The 15,109-nt window shown below is 53.3% G+C and overlaps 2 protein-coding genes across 2 annotated transcripts in view; both read left to right on the plus strand.

The window, feature by feature from the left end:
- Nucleotides 1-790: 790 nt before the first annotated feature.
- Nucleotides 791-11,478, plus strand: FN3K (fructosamine 3 kinase). Its single transcript, XM_081218834.1, has 6 exons — nt 791-1,155; nt 3,363-3,514; nt 4,364-4,455; nt 4,830-4,912; nt 10,014-10,136; nt 11,039-11,478. The coding sequence occupies exons 1-6, from the start codon at nt 1,015-1,017 to the stop codon at nt 11,375-11,377; spliced, it is 930 nt and encodes a 309-aa protein (XP_081074960.1). The 5' UTR covers nt 791-1,014; the 3' UTR covers nt 11,378-11,478.
- A 950-nt stretch (nt 11,479-12,428) lies between these two features.
- Nucleotides 12,429-15,109, plus strand: part of TBCD (tubulin folding cofactor D) — a 179,978-nt gene continuing 177,297 nt past the window's right edge. Inside the window, exons 1-2 of the mRNA XM_081220636.1 lie at nt 12,429-12,761; nt 14,044-14,094. Of these exons, the coding sequence (XP_081076762.1) occupies nt 12,554-12,761; nt 14,044-14,094 (259 nt within the window). The 5' untranslated portion in view covers nt 12,429-12,553. The remainder of the gene's footprint in view (nt 12,762-14,043; nt 14,095-15,109) is intronic.

Below are 15,109 nucleotides of genomic sequence, written 5' to 3' on the forward strand. Positions count from 1 at the left end.
CAGACTGAGAGGGAGAGCTGGGAGGAGGGAGACTTGCTACAGATGCCAAACAGTCTCCTGCCCACCTGCTCTTGGCCGTGCATGTGTGAGGGCATGTGTGCATGCCTTTGTGCACATGGCACATGTGTGTGTGTTTTCTTAATATTTATTTATTTGGCTGCACTGGGTCTTAGTTGCAGCATGCGGGATCTTCATTACGGCATGTGGGATCTTTAGCTGTGGCATGCGGGATCTAGTTCCCCGACCAGGTATGGAACCTGGGCCCCCTGCATTGGGAGAGCAGAGTATTAACCACTGGACCACCAGGGAAGTCCTGGCACATCTGTGCCAGGAAGCTCCCTTCCTGGGACAGCCAGCGTCTGTAATCAAGAGTCCCACTCCGGGTGCGGTCAGCTGCCTGGTATCAGAACCCCAAGAGCAGACTCTATCTCTGATGGGCACCAGGTGCCCTGACGAGCAAGCCCAGTGCCAGCAACCGGTGTCACCAGGCAGTGCCTGGGGCCTGGCAGGACGTGATCAAGACCGCCAGCCTTCTGTGGACCGTGTGAGACCTAGCAAGGCCTGTGACCTGCATCCCAGGGACGGCAATCTCCCCTGGACTGTCCTGGGTATTGCTGGGTGGGAGGGCTCTGGGCCGAGGCTGAGAGAGGGTGCAGGGAGGTCAGGCCCTACAGGGCCCTGGGCAAGTTCCAGCCGGGTCCAGGCTCACTGACTGTGGACACACGGGAGGGCACCGCCCCCACGTCTGTCCCCCTATCAGAGAGCTCCACCCTCCTCCCATAGCGCCGGGTCCGCCCGGCTTGGCCTACGGGGTGGGGGCGGCGAGCGCTTGCCCCGCCTGACTGCGGGAGGCCGGACACCCGGGCGCTGGGAGCCCTTAGGCCAAACAGACCGGGCGCCTCCTCCGCGGACAGCTGCCTCGGCAGCGGCGAGCTCGCGTCCGGCCCGCTGTCTGCGCGGTCCCAGGTTCCCCGTGTCCCCGTGTCTCCCGTCCCCCATCCCGCCGCCGGCCCCATGGAGCAGCTGCTGCGCGCGGAGCTGCGCACCACGACCCTGCGCGCCTTCGGGAGCCCCGGGGCCGGCTGCATCAGCGAGGGACGCGCCTACGACACGGATGCCGGTCCCGTGTTCATCAAGGTCAACCGCAGGACGCTGGTGCGTGCCCCCCACCCCATCCCATCCCACCCCACCCCTCCCTGCGTCCTGAGCCTGCCCAGGGAGCTGGAGGGGAGAAGGAGTTGAGGGTGGGGGAGGGCTGGAAGGAAGACGGGGAGGAGAGGAAGGTGGCGAGGGGGCTCAGGCGCTCAGGGGCTCAGGGAGAGGGAGCGCCGTGGTCTGGTCCTGGGCCAGGCCTGGCAGTCACAGCCCCGGGGTCAGCTTGCGGCCTTGCAGAGGCTCAAGTGTTTTCTGTGGGATTCCGAGGTTTTGTCTGCACCGGGATTAATTTACTTCCTTTTGCCTGGATGCACAGGAGTTTTTGGTGTCTGTTTTAATCTCTCAACCATGCAAGCATGGGGGGCAGTGAAGCTTGGGGTCCTGGGCTGCTTCTGCCACTCCCCTGGGGCTCAGCTCTGGACTCCGTTCCCCACAGCCCCTGGGTCCTCCCCGGCAGGTGGAAAGAGGCAGGAAGAACCCTTGCCCGACTCACAGGCCATGCTTGTGTTGTACCTGGTTTCCATGGCCTGCTTAAAATATTGCTGTTAAATATACATGGAAAATAGTAACACGTTACAGGTGGAGAAAACTGATCATAGTGTGTGCACCTCAGGTGCTGAGGATAGCGCTCCCTTGGCCCTGGTGGGCAGCTCCAAGGAGGCCCCTGGTGCTCTGTGGGCCAGGCCCCTTTGAGATGCGGCAGTGGGGAGGGGGTGTTGGCTGTGGGCTGGAGGAAATCCCAGAGTGACCCCTCCAGTCCCCCTGCAGCACTGCCAACGTTTAGGATGGACAGTGGGTCGGCATTGGTCCGGCATCCCTGCTCTGTTGGCACCAGGAACTGTTAAAGAATCTGGTTTCAGTACCCAAATCCCTCAAAACGATAAGGCCCACCCACTGGGAAGCGGTATTGGGTTCAGGGTTCACACTGGCCCTGGAAATTTCGCAGCTGGTTCCCGAAAGCTCTTCCAGGCTGGGATCCCATTTTTCACCCTTGAAACCTTCAGTGCTGGCACACAGGAGGTGATCAATCAATACACGAGAACAGGTGATAGGTGAGGCCCTCAGGATGTAAGCAATCTGGAGCCCAGGTGTCCTCTTCCCCTGTACGTTTGGGGTCTCACCCTGGGAGCATGGCTGAGGGTCACTGGACACCCCGCTCCATGATTCTAGGTGTGGATTGGCAGTTAGGAGGACATCTTGCATGTTCTCCCCTCAGGTCCTTGAATTAAAGGACGGAATTCTTTTCCCGTGTGGAAATAGCTGCTTTGATCTTGTTCACAAAGGTTTATTCTATAAGCCAGAGGTATTCACAAACCATATGAACAAACACATTTTTAACCCAGATACAGTGTACCTAAGGTGAGAGTTCACCTAATTTAAAATTGGGATATTTGTACAAAATGTTTTAGAAGTAGGAAGACCCCTGGGTCCCAGTGGAGGCTGTTCCGCTGCCCTGGGGAGTGGCTGTCTTCTTCTTGGGTGGGGTGCATGGCTCCTTCCCAGCCTCCAGGCCCTGGTGGGTGCTTGCCTCTGGGGACTGGCCCTGGACCCCCCAGCCCCTGCCTTCCCCCACCCCAAGTGTGTGCCCCAGTCACTTTGGCATGCCCCCCATGCTGCCCTGTGCTGCCTCTCATTTGCTGTAAGTGCTCAAGGCATCGTGGGGGCAGGTAACCTGGAAGGGGACCCAGGCCCAGCCCCATACCCTCCACTAACCTGCACTTCAAGGCACCCCACCAGCACCCCCATGGCACCCTGTGGCACCCCACAGCACCCCACTATACCCCCAGCACCCTCATGGTCTACTACAACACCCCGTAGCACTCCCACCACCCCACAGTACCTTCATGGCACTCCCAGCACCTCCCAGCACCCCCATGGCACTCCTAGCACCCGAAGGTTTCCCCAGCACCCCCAGCACCCCACCCCCCCATGGCCTGTGCTTCCTTACCTCTCAGAGCAAGCGCTTGGTGCAGGCCTCAGCATCCTGTCCACCCTAAGCTCTCGGCGCAGCCCCTTCCTATCCAAAGGGGGCCACATTGCGTCCCACCCTCTGGGGGCTGATGCCTTGCTCCCCAGCCAGTTATCAGCAACTGGAGGCCCTGGGTGCTTGCGATCCCACATGGTGGCTTCTGTGCAGGGCTGTGAGCCTCGGCCTGGCTGCATAGCCCTTGCTGGCGTCGGAGTTCACGGCCTTGTTCTGGACGCAGGCCCGGCAGATGTTTGAGGGGGAGATGGCGAGCCTGGAGGCTCTTCGGAGCACTGGCCTGGTGCGGGTGCCTCAGCCTATCAAGGTGATTGACCTGCCTGGAGGTGGGGCTGCCTTTGTGATGGAGCATCTGAAGATGAGGGGCCTGAGCAGGTAAGAGAGAGAGAGAGAGAGTGTGTGTGTGTGTGTGTGTGTGTGTGAGAGAGAGAGAGAGACAAACAGGGAGACAGAGAGACAGAGAGAGGAAGACAGAGACAGAGAGAGGGAGACGAGAGAGGGGGGGAGCAGCCTCTTGCTGAGCTGCCCATATAACTCCATGCAGGGAGTAGAGGCAGGGCCAGGAGCCACACCTGCCATCCCTGATGGAGGCAGGAGCTCTGGCTTTCCACGGAGGGTCAGTCTGAGGTTAGTTTGGCTCCACAAAGTTGTGCCAGATAAGCGTGTTTGAACCATCCATTGCTTTGTGCTCAGAGGGCACCCGTGCCAGCTCAGTTTGGGCAGTGAGGTCTGATCTAGTAATTATCTGAAGTCCTTAATTGTTTTTCTAATTATTAAAGTTATGTATATTCATTGTTTAAAAAATGGTGGAAGACGCAAGCTCATGTAAAGAAAACTAAAGGCACCCGTCATCCCAGAAGCAGGGAGCAGTCACTGCTACATTTTGGTGTGTGATTATCATCCCAGTCTTTTTCTTATATGTGATTTACATTTGTTTTTACAAAAATTGGGGGCCTTTTTTTTTTTTTTTTCTACTTAACGTTACTTTTTCCCTTGATTTGTCCCTTAATTCCCAGTACCTCTGTGGGCTTCAACAGAAGCCTACCCCTCTTGGTGATTTCATACTATTTTGTTTTTTTGGAGGTCATTGCCTACAGTTCATTTCTTTTTAGTTTTTAAAGAACAGAGAGTAATTTTTAAGGTATTTAAAACATTTCTCAAAATGGAACATGCGAGCTGGTTGTTGTTTCTTATTTTAATTGGCTGCATTTCTTCTTTCCTCAGTCAGGCATCAAAACTTGGAGACCAGATGGCAGATTTGCACCTTTACAACCAGAAGCTCAGGGAGAAGTTGAGGGAGGAGGAGAACAGAGTGGGTATGTTCAGACTGCTATTGTGCACCCTTGACCTGGGTGCATCTACCCTGGGTTGGTGCTTAGGGGGTACATTTCAGTAATGGGTTGGGTTGCACACCACCTGCCTGTAGACTGCAGTGTGAAAAAAGAGATTGTTAAATAAGAATTTTGATGATAAGCTAGTAGAATCAGCTCATGACCCCTTTTATATCCAGCTCTGCTGTCCAGTGTGCTTGAGATAGGCGTGTCCTTGCTGGTCCATGTGTGGACCAATTGCTACCATGTGTAGTATATCCTCAGCCACCCATGTTCCAGCAGTGCAGCCCAGGCCCATCCTGATGCTCTGCTGAGGTCTGACATTTAAGAGAAAGACAAACAGCACTTTCTGTTGACAGGCCAGAGGGCTGAGGGTGCCGGGCCCCAGTATGTGACCAAGTTCGGCTTCCACACGGTGACGTGCTGCGGCTTCATCCCACAGGTGAGTGCCTGGGCGAGGATGCTTCTGCTTAGTTCCTGACACCCCAGTGCTGGTCACCCCACCCCTTGTGTGTGACAGAGTGCCAGTCCACTGGGCACCAGCAAATCTGACTACCTGATTTCTGAAAGCAGAGTGTGAGTTGTGATACATGGGCTGGGGAGAGTAGATGTCGAGGTTCACTGAGCAGAGCTCAGAGGAGGTGGGGAGCTGTGGGGCAGGTAGAAGAGCATTCTGAGCAGAGGAAACAGCAGGTGCAAAGGCCATATCACAGGAGGGCATGTGCTAAGTGTGGAGGACGGAAGTGGGTGGGGGTAAGGCAGCATTAGAGGTCAGGGACTAAGTCCTGGTCACTCAGCCCGTCTCCTGGGGCCCTTAAAGATTATTAGTACTATTGAAAAAAAAACTATTAGTACTATTGAGAGGTAATTCAGTGACATAAATGTCACTTTTAAAGTGTACAGTTCAGTGATTTTTAATATATTCACAGTGTTACGCAGCCATCACCACTATCTGACTCCAAAACATTTTCATCACCCCAAAGAAAAGCCACGTACCCATTAGTAGTCACTCCCCATTCCCCCGCCCTCAGTCACCGGCAGCCATGAATCTATCTCTTTCTGTCTTTAGGATTTGCCTATTCTGGACATTTCGTATACATGGAATCATAGTGTACAATAGATACACTTTTATGTCTGCCTGATGTGGGCAGAGGGCTATTCTTCCAAGTGGAGGTCACTAGGGGCAAGATCCTTAGGAAGCTGGAGGCAGATTTAGGGATCTTAGTCAAGGGGTAGCCCTCACATCTGGGGTCCCTAGAACAGTACCCAGTAGTTTACCAGGCTTGTTAAGACCCTATGAATCTCTGCTGAAGCCAGCTCCCCTGGGGGTTACACACCTGTCTGGAGCTAGTGACCAGTATAATAGTGTGGTCCCAGGCCAGTATGGCCAAATGTGCCTTGTTATCCTGCTTCAGATGTTGAGTTTAAGAGCTATGAGTCTACAGAGATTTGGTTGACCTCACACAGTGGCTTTTCAAGAGCTGAGGAATGAACTTGTACACAGAACCCTGATGTGTGAAGCAGGTGAGGATGGGGCTGGCCTGTTAGGGACACAGGCAGCCCCCGAGTGCCCCTTCAGAGTCCAGCATCAGTGAACCAACCTGGTTTAGCTGCAGCCCAGCCAGGAAGGGGCAGGAAACCTGGGAGGACACCTGGTCCACCTCCTTGTGCTGTGACAAGATGGTACTGGATGTAGTGTCCGATGGACATAGCACGGATGGACCAGCCTGAAGTTTCAAGAGGCTCCCTGCTCCTTGGGAGGACTGAGTGGGCCCTTAGGGGCTGTAGCCGTTCATGGGGCAACCCTGAATGGTGGCATCTAGAGAGCTGAGTCCCGTTGGGGCCATTGGCTCCGTCAGAGGACTGACACAGTTTGTTTGCTGCTGTGTCCGACTCAACTCCCCAGTTGCCATCGCAACATCAGGGGGCGGGTTGCCATTGACCCGTTTTATAGATGAGGAAAATGATGTGCAGAGAAGCCAGGTGGTGCCTGAGTCATGCAGCTGGTAAGCGGAGGGGCCAGGGTTTGGCCCTGTCTGGCTTCAGAGCATAGGCCCTGACCGCCACACATCCTGACCCACACATCCTGACCGCCACACATCCTGGTCCAGGTGAAAGCTGGGTCCTCCCACCAGCTATGCACCCAGGCAGCCCCGCCTTTGGTAGCTCAGGGGAAGGTCATGTCTTTTCATGGGTGAGGGGATCATGGCCCATTGGTTCAGGTGGAGGGCTAGCCAGTGCTGGTCTCCAGCTCCAAACACACAGTCTGTGTCTTCATGACCTGGTCATCTAGGAGGTAGACCGAGGCTGGGACACTAGGGGCCTGGGCAGGCAGATGGGGCATGAGGGCATGCCATCCCATACGCCTCAGGGTGTTTGGGGAGGAGGCCTCCCGCCTTCTCTTGAGGTGCACCTAGCACCAAGGGGGTGAACCCAGGGCCTCAGCCACCACAACCCTCTGCACAGGGAGTCTCCATGCTGAGGATGCTGACCAGAGATGCATGCTCTCCGGAAAGTTCCTCCCTTAAGGAATTTCACAAAGTAACCCTTTGTATAAAATAAGCTTTGCATCTTTTTTTTAAACAACTCTATTAAAGTATAACTGACATAAAATAAACTGCACCTATTTAAAATGTACAGTTTGGTAAGTTTTGACATATGTATGTGCCTGTGAACTGCTAACCGCAGTCAGGTCAATGAGTATATCCATCACCAAAAAAGTGTCCTCCTGCCCTTTTGTAATGTTTTCCTCCTGCCCTTCCCTGCCCCTGGCAACTGCTGATCTGTTTTCTATCACCATAGATAGGTTTGCATTTTGTGTAATTTAATATAAATGGAATCATATGGTGTGTACTCCTTTTTGTCTGGCTTCTTTTACTTAGCACAAACATTTTGATATTCATCCATGTTGTTGCCTGTGTCAAAAGTCCATTCCATTGTATGATAAACCACAGTGTGTTTATCCATTCATCTGTTGATGGACATCTGAGTTGTTTCCGGGTTTTGCTTTCACAAATAAAGCCGCTATGAGCCTTCATGTGCAAGAGTTTGTGTGGACAAATGCTTCCATTTATTTTGGGTAAGTACCTAGGAGCCAATGACTAGGTCAAATGTAGGCTTATATTTAACTTTTTAAGAAACTACCAAAATATTTTCCAAAGTGGTTATACCATTTTACATTCACACCATCAGCGTATGAACGTTCCAGGTCCTTGGCATCCTCGCATACTTGGTATTTTCCTTTTCCTAAAATTGTAGCCATCCTAGTGATTGTGAGGTATCTCAGTGAGGTTCTATTTTCCCTGATGACTAAGGATGTGGAGCATCTATTCATGTGCTTATTTGCCATATATTAGGGACATAATTGTTTAGGATTATTATATCTTCCTCATCAGTTGACTTCCTTTCCACAGTGAGATGACTTTCTTTATACTTGGTGATATTCTTTGCTCTGAAATTTACTTCCATATTAATATAGCTACTCCAGCTTTCTTTTTTTAAAAAAATTTAATTTATTTAATTTATTTTTATTTTTGGCTGTGTTGGCTCTTCATTGCTGTGCGCAGGCTTCTCATTGCGGTGGCTTCTATTGTTGCGGAGCACGGGCTCTAGGCGCGTGGGCTTAAGTAGTTGTGGCTCACGGGCTCTAGAGCGCAGGCTCAGTAGTTGTGGCATGCAGGCCCAGTTGCTCCGTGGCATATGGGATCTTCCCGGACCAGGGCTCGAACCTGTGTCCCCTGCATTGGCAGGCGATTCTTAACCACTGTGCCACCAGGGAAGCCCTCCAGCTTTCTTTTGACTAGTGTTAGCATGATTTATTTTTTCTATCCTTTTAACCTGTTTCTGTTTTTATATATAAAGTGCATTTCTTGTACACAGCTTATAATTTGGTTAAAAAATATAATTGGATTAAAAATAATTGCTTTATTTTTCTAACCTGTTGATCTCTTGTCATTTAACTGGGGTGTTTAGACATTTAATGTACTTATTGATATGGTTGGGTTTGGAACAGTCATTTCTTTTTGATTTGTCTTATCTGTTCTCTGCTCCCCTTTTATTCTTTTTTCTTTATTGTTGTTGTTTCTATAAATTTATTTATTTTTTGGTGCATTGGGTCTTCGTTGTTGGGTCTTCATTGCTGCGTGTGGGCATTCTCTAGTTGCTGCGAGCGGGGGCTACTCTTCATTGCGGTGCGCAGGCTTCTCATTGCAGTGGCTTCTCTTGTTGCAGCTTGTTGGGCTCTAGGCGTATGGGCTTCAGTAGTTGTGGCATGTGGGCTCAGTAGTTGTGGCTCGCGGGCTCTAGAGCGCAGGCTTAGTAGTTGTGGCGCATGGGCTTAGTTGCTCCGCGGCATATGAGATCTTCCCGGACCAGGGCTCGAACCTGTGTGCCCTGCATTGGCAGGCGGATTCTTTTTTTTTTTTTTTTTTTGCGGTACACGGGCCTCTCACTGTTGTGGCCTCTCCCATTGCGGAGCACAGGCTCCGGTCACGCAGGCTTAGCGGCCATGGCTCACAGGCCCAGCCGCTCCGCGGCACGTGGGATCTTCCCGGACCGGGGCACGAACCCATGTCCCCTGCATCGGCAGGCGGACTCTCAACCACTGTGCCACCAGGGAAGCCCTGGCAGGCGGATTCTTAACCACTGCACCACCAGGGAAGTCCCACCTTTTATTCTTTTTTTTTTTTTTTTTTTTTTTGCGGTACGCGGGCCTGTCACCGTTGTGGCCTCTCCCGTTGTGGAGCACAGGCTCCGGACGCGCAGGCTCAGCGGCCATGGCTCACGGGCCCAGCCGCTCCGCAGCATGTGGGATCCTCCCAGACCGGGGCACGAACCCGCGTCCCCTGCATCGGCAGGCGGACTCTCAACCACTGCGCCACCAGGGAAGCCCCCCACCTTTTATTCTTTATGCTCTCTTTCGAATTAACTTTTAATGTACTTATTGATATGGTTAGGTTTGGAACTGTTGTCATTTCTTTTTTATTTGTCTTCTCTGTTCTTTGCTCCCCTTTTATTCTTTATCCCTCTTTCGAATTAACTAAGTATTTTTAAAAATTTTATTTACTTATTTATTTTTGGCTGCGTTGGGTCCTCGTTGCTGTGCGCGCAGGCCTTCTCCAGCTGCGGCGAGCGGGGCCTCTGTTCGTTGAGGCGTGCAGGCCTCCCACTGCGACGGCTTCTCCTGTTGGGAAGCATGGGCTCCAGGTGTGTGGGCTTCAGTAGTTGTGGCTCGCGGTCTCTAGAGCGCAGGCTCAGCAGCTGTGGCGCATGGGCCCAGTTGCACCGCGGCACACAGGATCCTCCCGGACCAGGGCCTGAACCCGTGTCCCCTACATTGGCAGGCAGATTCCTAACCACTGCACCACCAGGGAGGTCCCTAAGTAAGTATTTTTAATGATTCCATCTTATCTCCCTTGTTGGACAGCGATAACATTTGCTGTGCTCTTTTAGTGGTTGCTTTAGGGTTTAGGCAGATGCCATGCATAACTCTGTCCTGTGACCACCAGCTGCAGCACCAGCCCCTCCTTTCCCTTGTTGCTCAGGTGAACGAGTGGCAGGATGACTGGCCAACCTTCTTCACCCGGCACCGGCTCCAAGCACAGCTGGACCTCATTGAGAAGGACTATGCTGACCGAGAGGCACGAGAACTCTGGTCACAGCTACAGGTGGGCACAGCAATTATCCTCTGGGAGAGGGGCTGTTCTCTTATGAGCCTACCACATTTGTGTGGGGCCCCCAGCTAGAACAAAGCCAGAGTGGGGACTGCTGAGCCTGGAGCGGAGCTGGTCAAGTCGTGGACCCATAAGTGTCCTGACTGTTGGCTTGATGGGGAAACTGAGAAGGGGATGGGACCTGAGGGCATACTTGACCCCTGAGTGCACCTCTCACCTGCTTGGTCACCAGTTACTTAACCTCAAACTTTGCTCATGTGAAATGTAGGTGTTTGGCTTGTAAATGGTGGCATTTACTATTACTTTCTTGTCCATTCTTATGCTGTTTTTTTCACCAAGGCACAAACTTCTTACCTCTTAGAGCAGGTGTGGGGAGCAGGTGTGGGTAGCACTTTGAAACCAGAGTGATTGGTTTCAAAACGTAACTCTCAAAATGTTAAAAACAAACTCGCATATCAGTCTATCAGCATGCATCAAAGAAATTTTATTTAACTCATTGCTGAAGTAATCAGGCTACAAAAGAGGTGCAGATATATATGTGCTGTGAAATAAAAGAATAGCGCAGAAAGTTTGCTAAGTTCCATACAGAAAGACTCCACTCAGGCTATACAGTTCATATGCTACATGACAATAAAACCATAACATCTGAGGTTCTCTACTCTACTGTATGGAGATCATTAATATTGTACTGCTTCTGGACCTAAATTAGTAGTAAATACTAAGACAAAATTACATTTCCCTGGAGTCAGAGGATCCTTATCCCTGGGCTTGGTACAAAGTGGTGGTTGGACCCTGAGCAAACACAAGGTCGTCTTTGCCTTATTTCCAAGTACTGGATGAGGAGACTGTGGCTCCCAGGCCTGTGATAACTCTGTGTACAATAATTATTTTCTTAGGTGAAGATCCCAGAATTGTTTTGTGGCCTAGAGATTGTCCCCGCCCTTCTTCATGGGGATCTCTGGTCAGGAAATGTGGCCGAGGACGACACCGGCCCCATTATTTACGACCCGGCCTCCTTCTACGGTCATTCTGAGTTTGAACTGGCGATTGCCTTGATGTTCGGGGGGTTTCCCAGGCCCTTCTTCACCGCCTACCACCAGAAGGTCCCCAAGGCTCCAGGGTTTGACAGGCGGCTGCTGCTCTATCAGCTCTTTAACTACCTGAATCACTGGAACCACTTCGGGAAGCAGTACAGGAGCCCATCCCTGGGCACCATGAGGAAGCTTCTCAAGTAGCAGCCAGCCTGTGCCCCCTGCCCAGCCGCTTGCCAAAGGACCAGGGCGGCAGCACCAGAGGCGGCTTCAGAGATGAATAAAGCCCATGGTGGTTTCAGGGATGGAACTGTGTGTGTCTTAGTTTCACCTGCGTCTCCGTCCTCCATGCAGCTGGGTTAATTTATGGGGGCCCAGACCACCTGAAAGGTCTCCGGCAGGCTCATTACCTATTCCAATCTGGGGGGAACTTGGAGTTTGGATACTTTCATGATAGTTGTACAGAAATTCACACAGATCTGGGGTTTGCTTAGGTGGAATTTGGTGTCATGGCCCCCTGTGGATTCGGGTCTCCTGTTTCTGGCTTAGGCAGAGTTGGGGACCATGAGATGGGCCCACCTCTTGAGCAGTATCTCTGGGGCTGAGCAGGGCTCCAAGTCCACCTTACTGAGGCGGACAGGTGGAAGAAAGACCCCCCCCCCACCCGCCATGTGCTGCAGCCACTTCTCAGCCGCTCTCCCGCGCTCCGTTTTGCAGCTGGTGTTTTTTGCTCAATAAGAAGGGTGTGTGTATGTGGGGGGGGGCGGTAGCCTTGGGTAAGGGGTGTGTCCTGGCGGGTGCCTGGAGTGGTCAGGGTGTCGGGGTGTCCAGGGGGTCGGCGTGTAAGGCTGCCACCGTGGAAGGGCGGGGCTGCCGGGCACCTCGGCCACCCTTGTGCGCGTCTCGGAAGACCTGAGCCGCGCCGTTATCACTCCTGCCGAATCACCAATTATTTCGGGGCTTTACGAGCGCCCACTCATCTGTTGTCTGGAAAGTGCCTGTCTAGCGAGCTGGAGCCACGCCCACTGCAGCCCTGCGCACCTGCAGACGGCTTAGCAGAAAGACCCCCGGGTCCTGAACTCTGCGCGCGTGCTCGGGGAAGGCTGCGCAGCCGGCTTGTGGGATCTTGTCGCCCCACCCAGCCCTTTGGCCCCGCCCCACTCGAGCTCGGCACCGCCTCCGCGCGAAGTATTTTGGCGGCCGGCGCGCTCTGTAGCGGGGCCGGCGCGCAGGGTCGGAGGTCGTGGGGCGGGGCCGGCGTCATTGCCGCTTTCTCCGTCTCAGCAGTCTTGAGCGTTCGGTGCCTCGTGTTCCACGCCCCGCGCCCCGCGCGCGTGTGGAGCCGGCTGCGAGTCTGCGGGCACCGTCCGGCCGCCGAAGATGGCCTTGAGCGAGGAGCCGGCCGTGGGCGCCGTGGAGGATCCGGTGGAGGACCGGGCGGAGGATGCGGCGGAGGACGTGGCGCTGGCCTGCGGCGCCTCTCTCGAGTCTTTCGGCGAGAGCGCGGAGACGAAGGAGCTGCTCGGCCGCCTACCGGCGGTGCTTGGAGACCGCGCGGCCCGGGAGGGCGCCCTGGAACGGTTCCGGGGTGCGCGCGGGCCGGAGGAGGGGAGGGGGGCAGCGCAGGCTGTGCAGGTCTCCTTTCTTGCGGTTCCAGACACGGGCGCGCGTGAGAGGTGGAGGGCAGTGGGCTTTCTGGCCGACCTCCGTCAGGAGGGGGCGGGTGGACCTCCCCTGGGCGGCTCGTCTCCCAGTCCTGTTCCCAGCCTGCCCTAGGACCACAGCAAAGAGCATTTCCTCCGAGACACCTGTGTGGACGGGGCAGTGGGAGCAAGAGAGGCGAGAACAGGTTGGAGCGGGCGGGGACCGGGCTGGCTGTGCGGTTGTGGGGCCCCCACCCAGAGCCTTAGCTGTAGGCAGCGCCCATGGCTCTGCCAAGACTGCAGGACAGCGCAGGATATCGGATAGGCGCACCGTAGGATGCTCAGTTATTAGTCTAGGTTCTCCAAGTTTAGACGGACCCTTGCAGTTGTCTGTAACGGGTAACTGATTTCCAAATGACTCCTTAGGATCCCGTGATTAGATAACTACGTAGGGTTTTGTGATTCAGTAAAACCGCCCTCGTGGACCCTTTTAGCTAAAGAAATTTCCATATAATTTTGTGTTCATGGGTTTGTAATGACAACTCTGAACTTCAGGAGGGGGCAGTGTGGCTGGCTGAGTGGAAGGAGCACACACTTCGGCAACTCGACCCTGGGCTTGAATACCCCTCTGCCACTTGGGCTAATTGCTTGATTGTGCGGTTTCTTTGGCTGTCGGCTGCGGTTAGCACTGAAAATACCTCTGGCGTAGAACTGTCCTGAGGGTGACGTGTATATCCAGAGACCAGTGAAAGCCCACTTTCCCATTCCTAGGGACTGGTCAGATGTGGAGGTGTGTGGTGCATAAGAACTGCCATAACCCAAGTGGTCGTGGGATCTGATAGGAGCAGTTCTAGCTGCTGGTAGGAGTGGAAACCAGGCTGCCTGGGATTAAGGAGGCCGTGGTGTGAGGGCTGGGAGGGCACATGGCTTGGTGTGTGTAGCAGAGGAGAGTGAAGGGTGTGGAAGGTGTGTGTCTAATGAAGGGGAGAGCTCAGCTTGGCTGTCAGCAGGCCGTGAAGAAAGGAAGAAGCGAGGACCTGAGAGGAAGGTGTGCTGAGCAAGCAGAGAGCAGAGGCCAGGGCACAGTGGCCCTGAGGAAGTGGGTGGGTGGGGGCTCACTCCAGCTGGCCTGTGCTCTTGGGAGCTGCCCTGCAAGTCAGTGTGGGAAAACTCGAGTGTTTCCGAGGCTCATGTGCATGCTAATTCTCACATTGTTTTTCTTTTTAGTAATAATGGACAGATATCAGGAGCAGCCTCACCTGTTGGACCCACACCTAGGTAAGAATAGAGGCTGAGGATTTTGATTTTTGATCGTTCAGTTACAGATGATCGCAGAGGCCTTGGTGCATGGAGTGTGTGTGTGTGTGTGTGTGTGTGCGTGCGCGTGTGTGCGTGCGCGCGCGCCTGTGCACAGCAGAGGGTATCAGGATAAAGTGCCCAGGTCTTACTCATTAGTGGGGCCTACAGTAGTAACACCTGCTCCTGGCAGTGAACCTGAGAAGGAGGAAGGTAGCGATAGTAACTTCAGTTGAAGGGTAGCATGGGATGGGGGTTAGGGTCCCGAACCCCGGGGCTAGACCGCCTAGATTTACATCCCAGCTCTGCCACTTAGCTGCTCTGTGCCTGAGTTCTCTTGCCCGTGATATGGGGTCATCAGCGCTGCTTGCCCCCAGGGCTGTGGAGATCTTAGACACATCACCAGGGAGGCCCCAAGGGTTAGCCTCAGTGTGCACACAGGTGCCTTTTAAAAAGTGGGCTGGTGCTGTGCGTGCTGGTGTTTCTTTTTTAACAGGTTTGGTAGAAGGTAAGTTTTCTGAACTCTCAGCTATCTCAGGCAGAATAAATACATTTCATGCGTGGTTGGCAGCTTGGCTGGGTGGGGATGGAAGGCATGGGTCCATCGTCTTCCCTCATCCAGTTATGCCATGTCCAAGTCTGAGTTTCTTTTTCAGGAGGCTTTTCTAGAACCTGATATTTTAGGAGGGTATGACTCGCTCAAGGCTTTTTTGTCATATGCTGGGCATTAGCTGGAGAATTTTAGGCTGAAGACTTGCATCCTTTGGTACGGGGAACTTTACTTCTGGTGTGTTTTAGATCGTTTCTCTGCCCTGCCTTCTTCTGGTGTGCCTGTGAATTTCCAGGAGTGATCCTCTGGGTCCCTAAGCTTTTCCCTTATAGTTCTGCTTTTGGACCTTTGTTTTGCATGTAGAAGATGTTCTTGAATTATTTATTTATTTATTTATTTATTTTTGAATTTATTTTGACAGTTGTTTTTTACTTTATAAGAGTGCTT

The sequence above is a fragment of the Mesoplodon bidens genome (assembly GCF_964165515.1).
Source record: "Mesoplodon bidens genome assembly, chromosome: 19".
Classification (NCBI taxonomy): Eukaryota; Metazoa; Chordata; class Mammalia; order Artiodactyla; family Ziphiidae; genus Mesoplodon; species Mesoplodon bidens.

Excerpts from the sequence above, each read along its gene's own strand:
- FN3K (XM_081218834.1), top strand. The coding sequence starts at position 1,015 with ATGGAGCAGCTGCTGCGCGCGGAGCTGCGCACCACGACCCTGCGCGCC. Across the intron at positions 3,515-4,363 it reads AAGATGAGGGGCCTGAGCAG|TCAGGCATCAAAACTTGGAG; the intron begins GTAAGAGAGAGA and ends TTCTTTCCTCAG. Across the intron at positions 10,137-11,038 it reads AACTCTGGTCACAGCTACAG|GTGAAGATCCCAGAATTGTT; the intron begins GTGGGCACAGCA and ends TTATTTTCTTAG.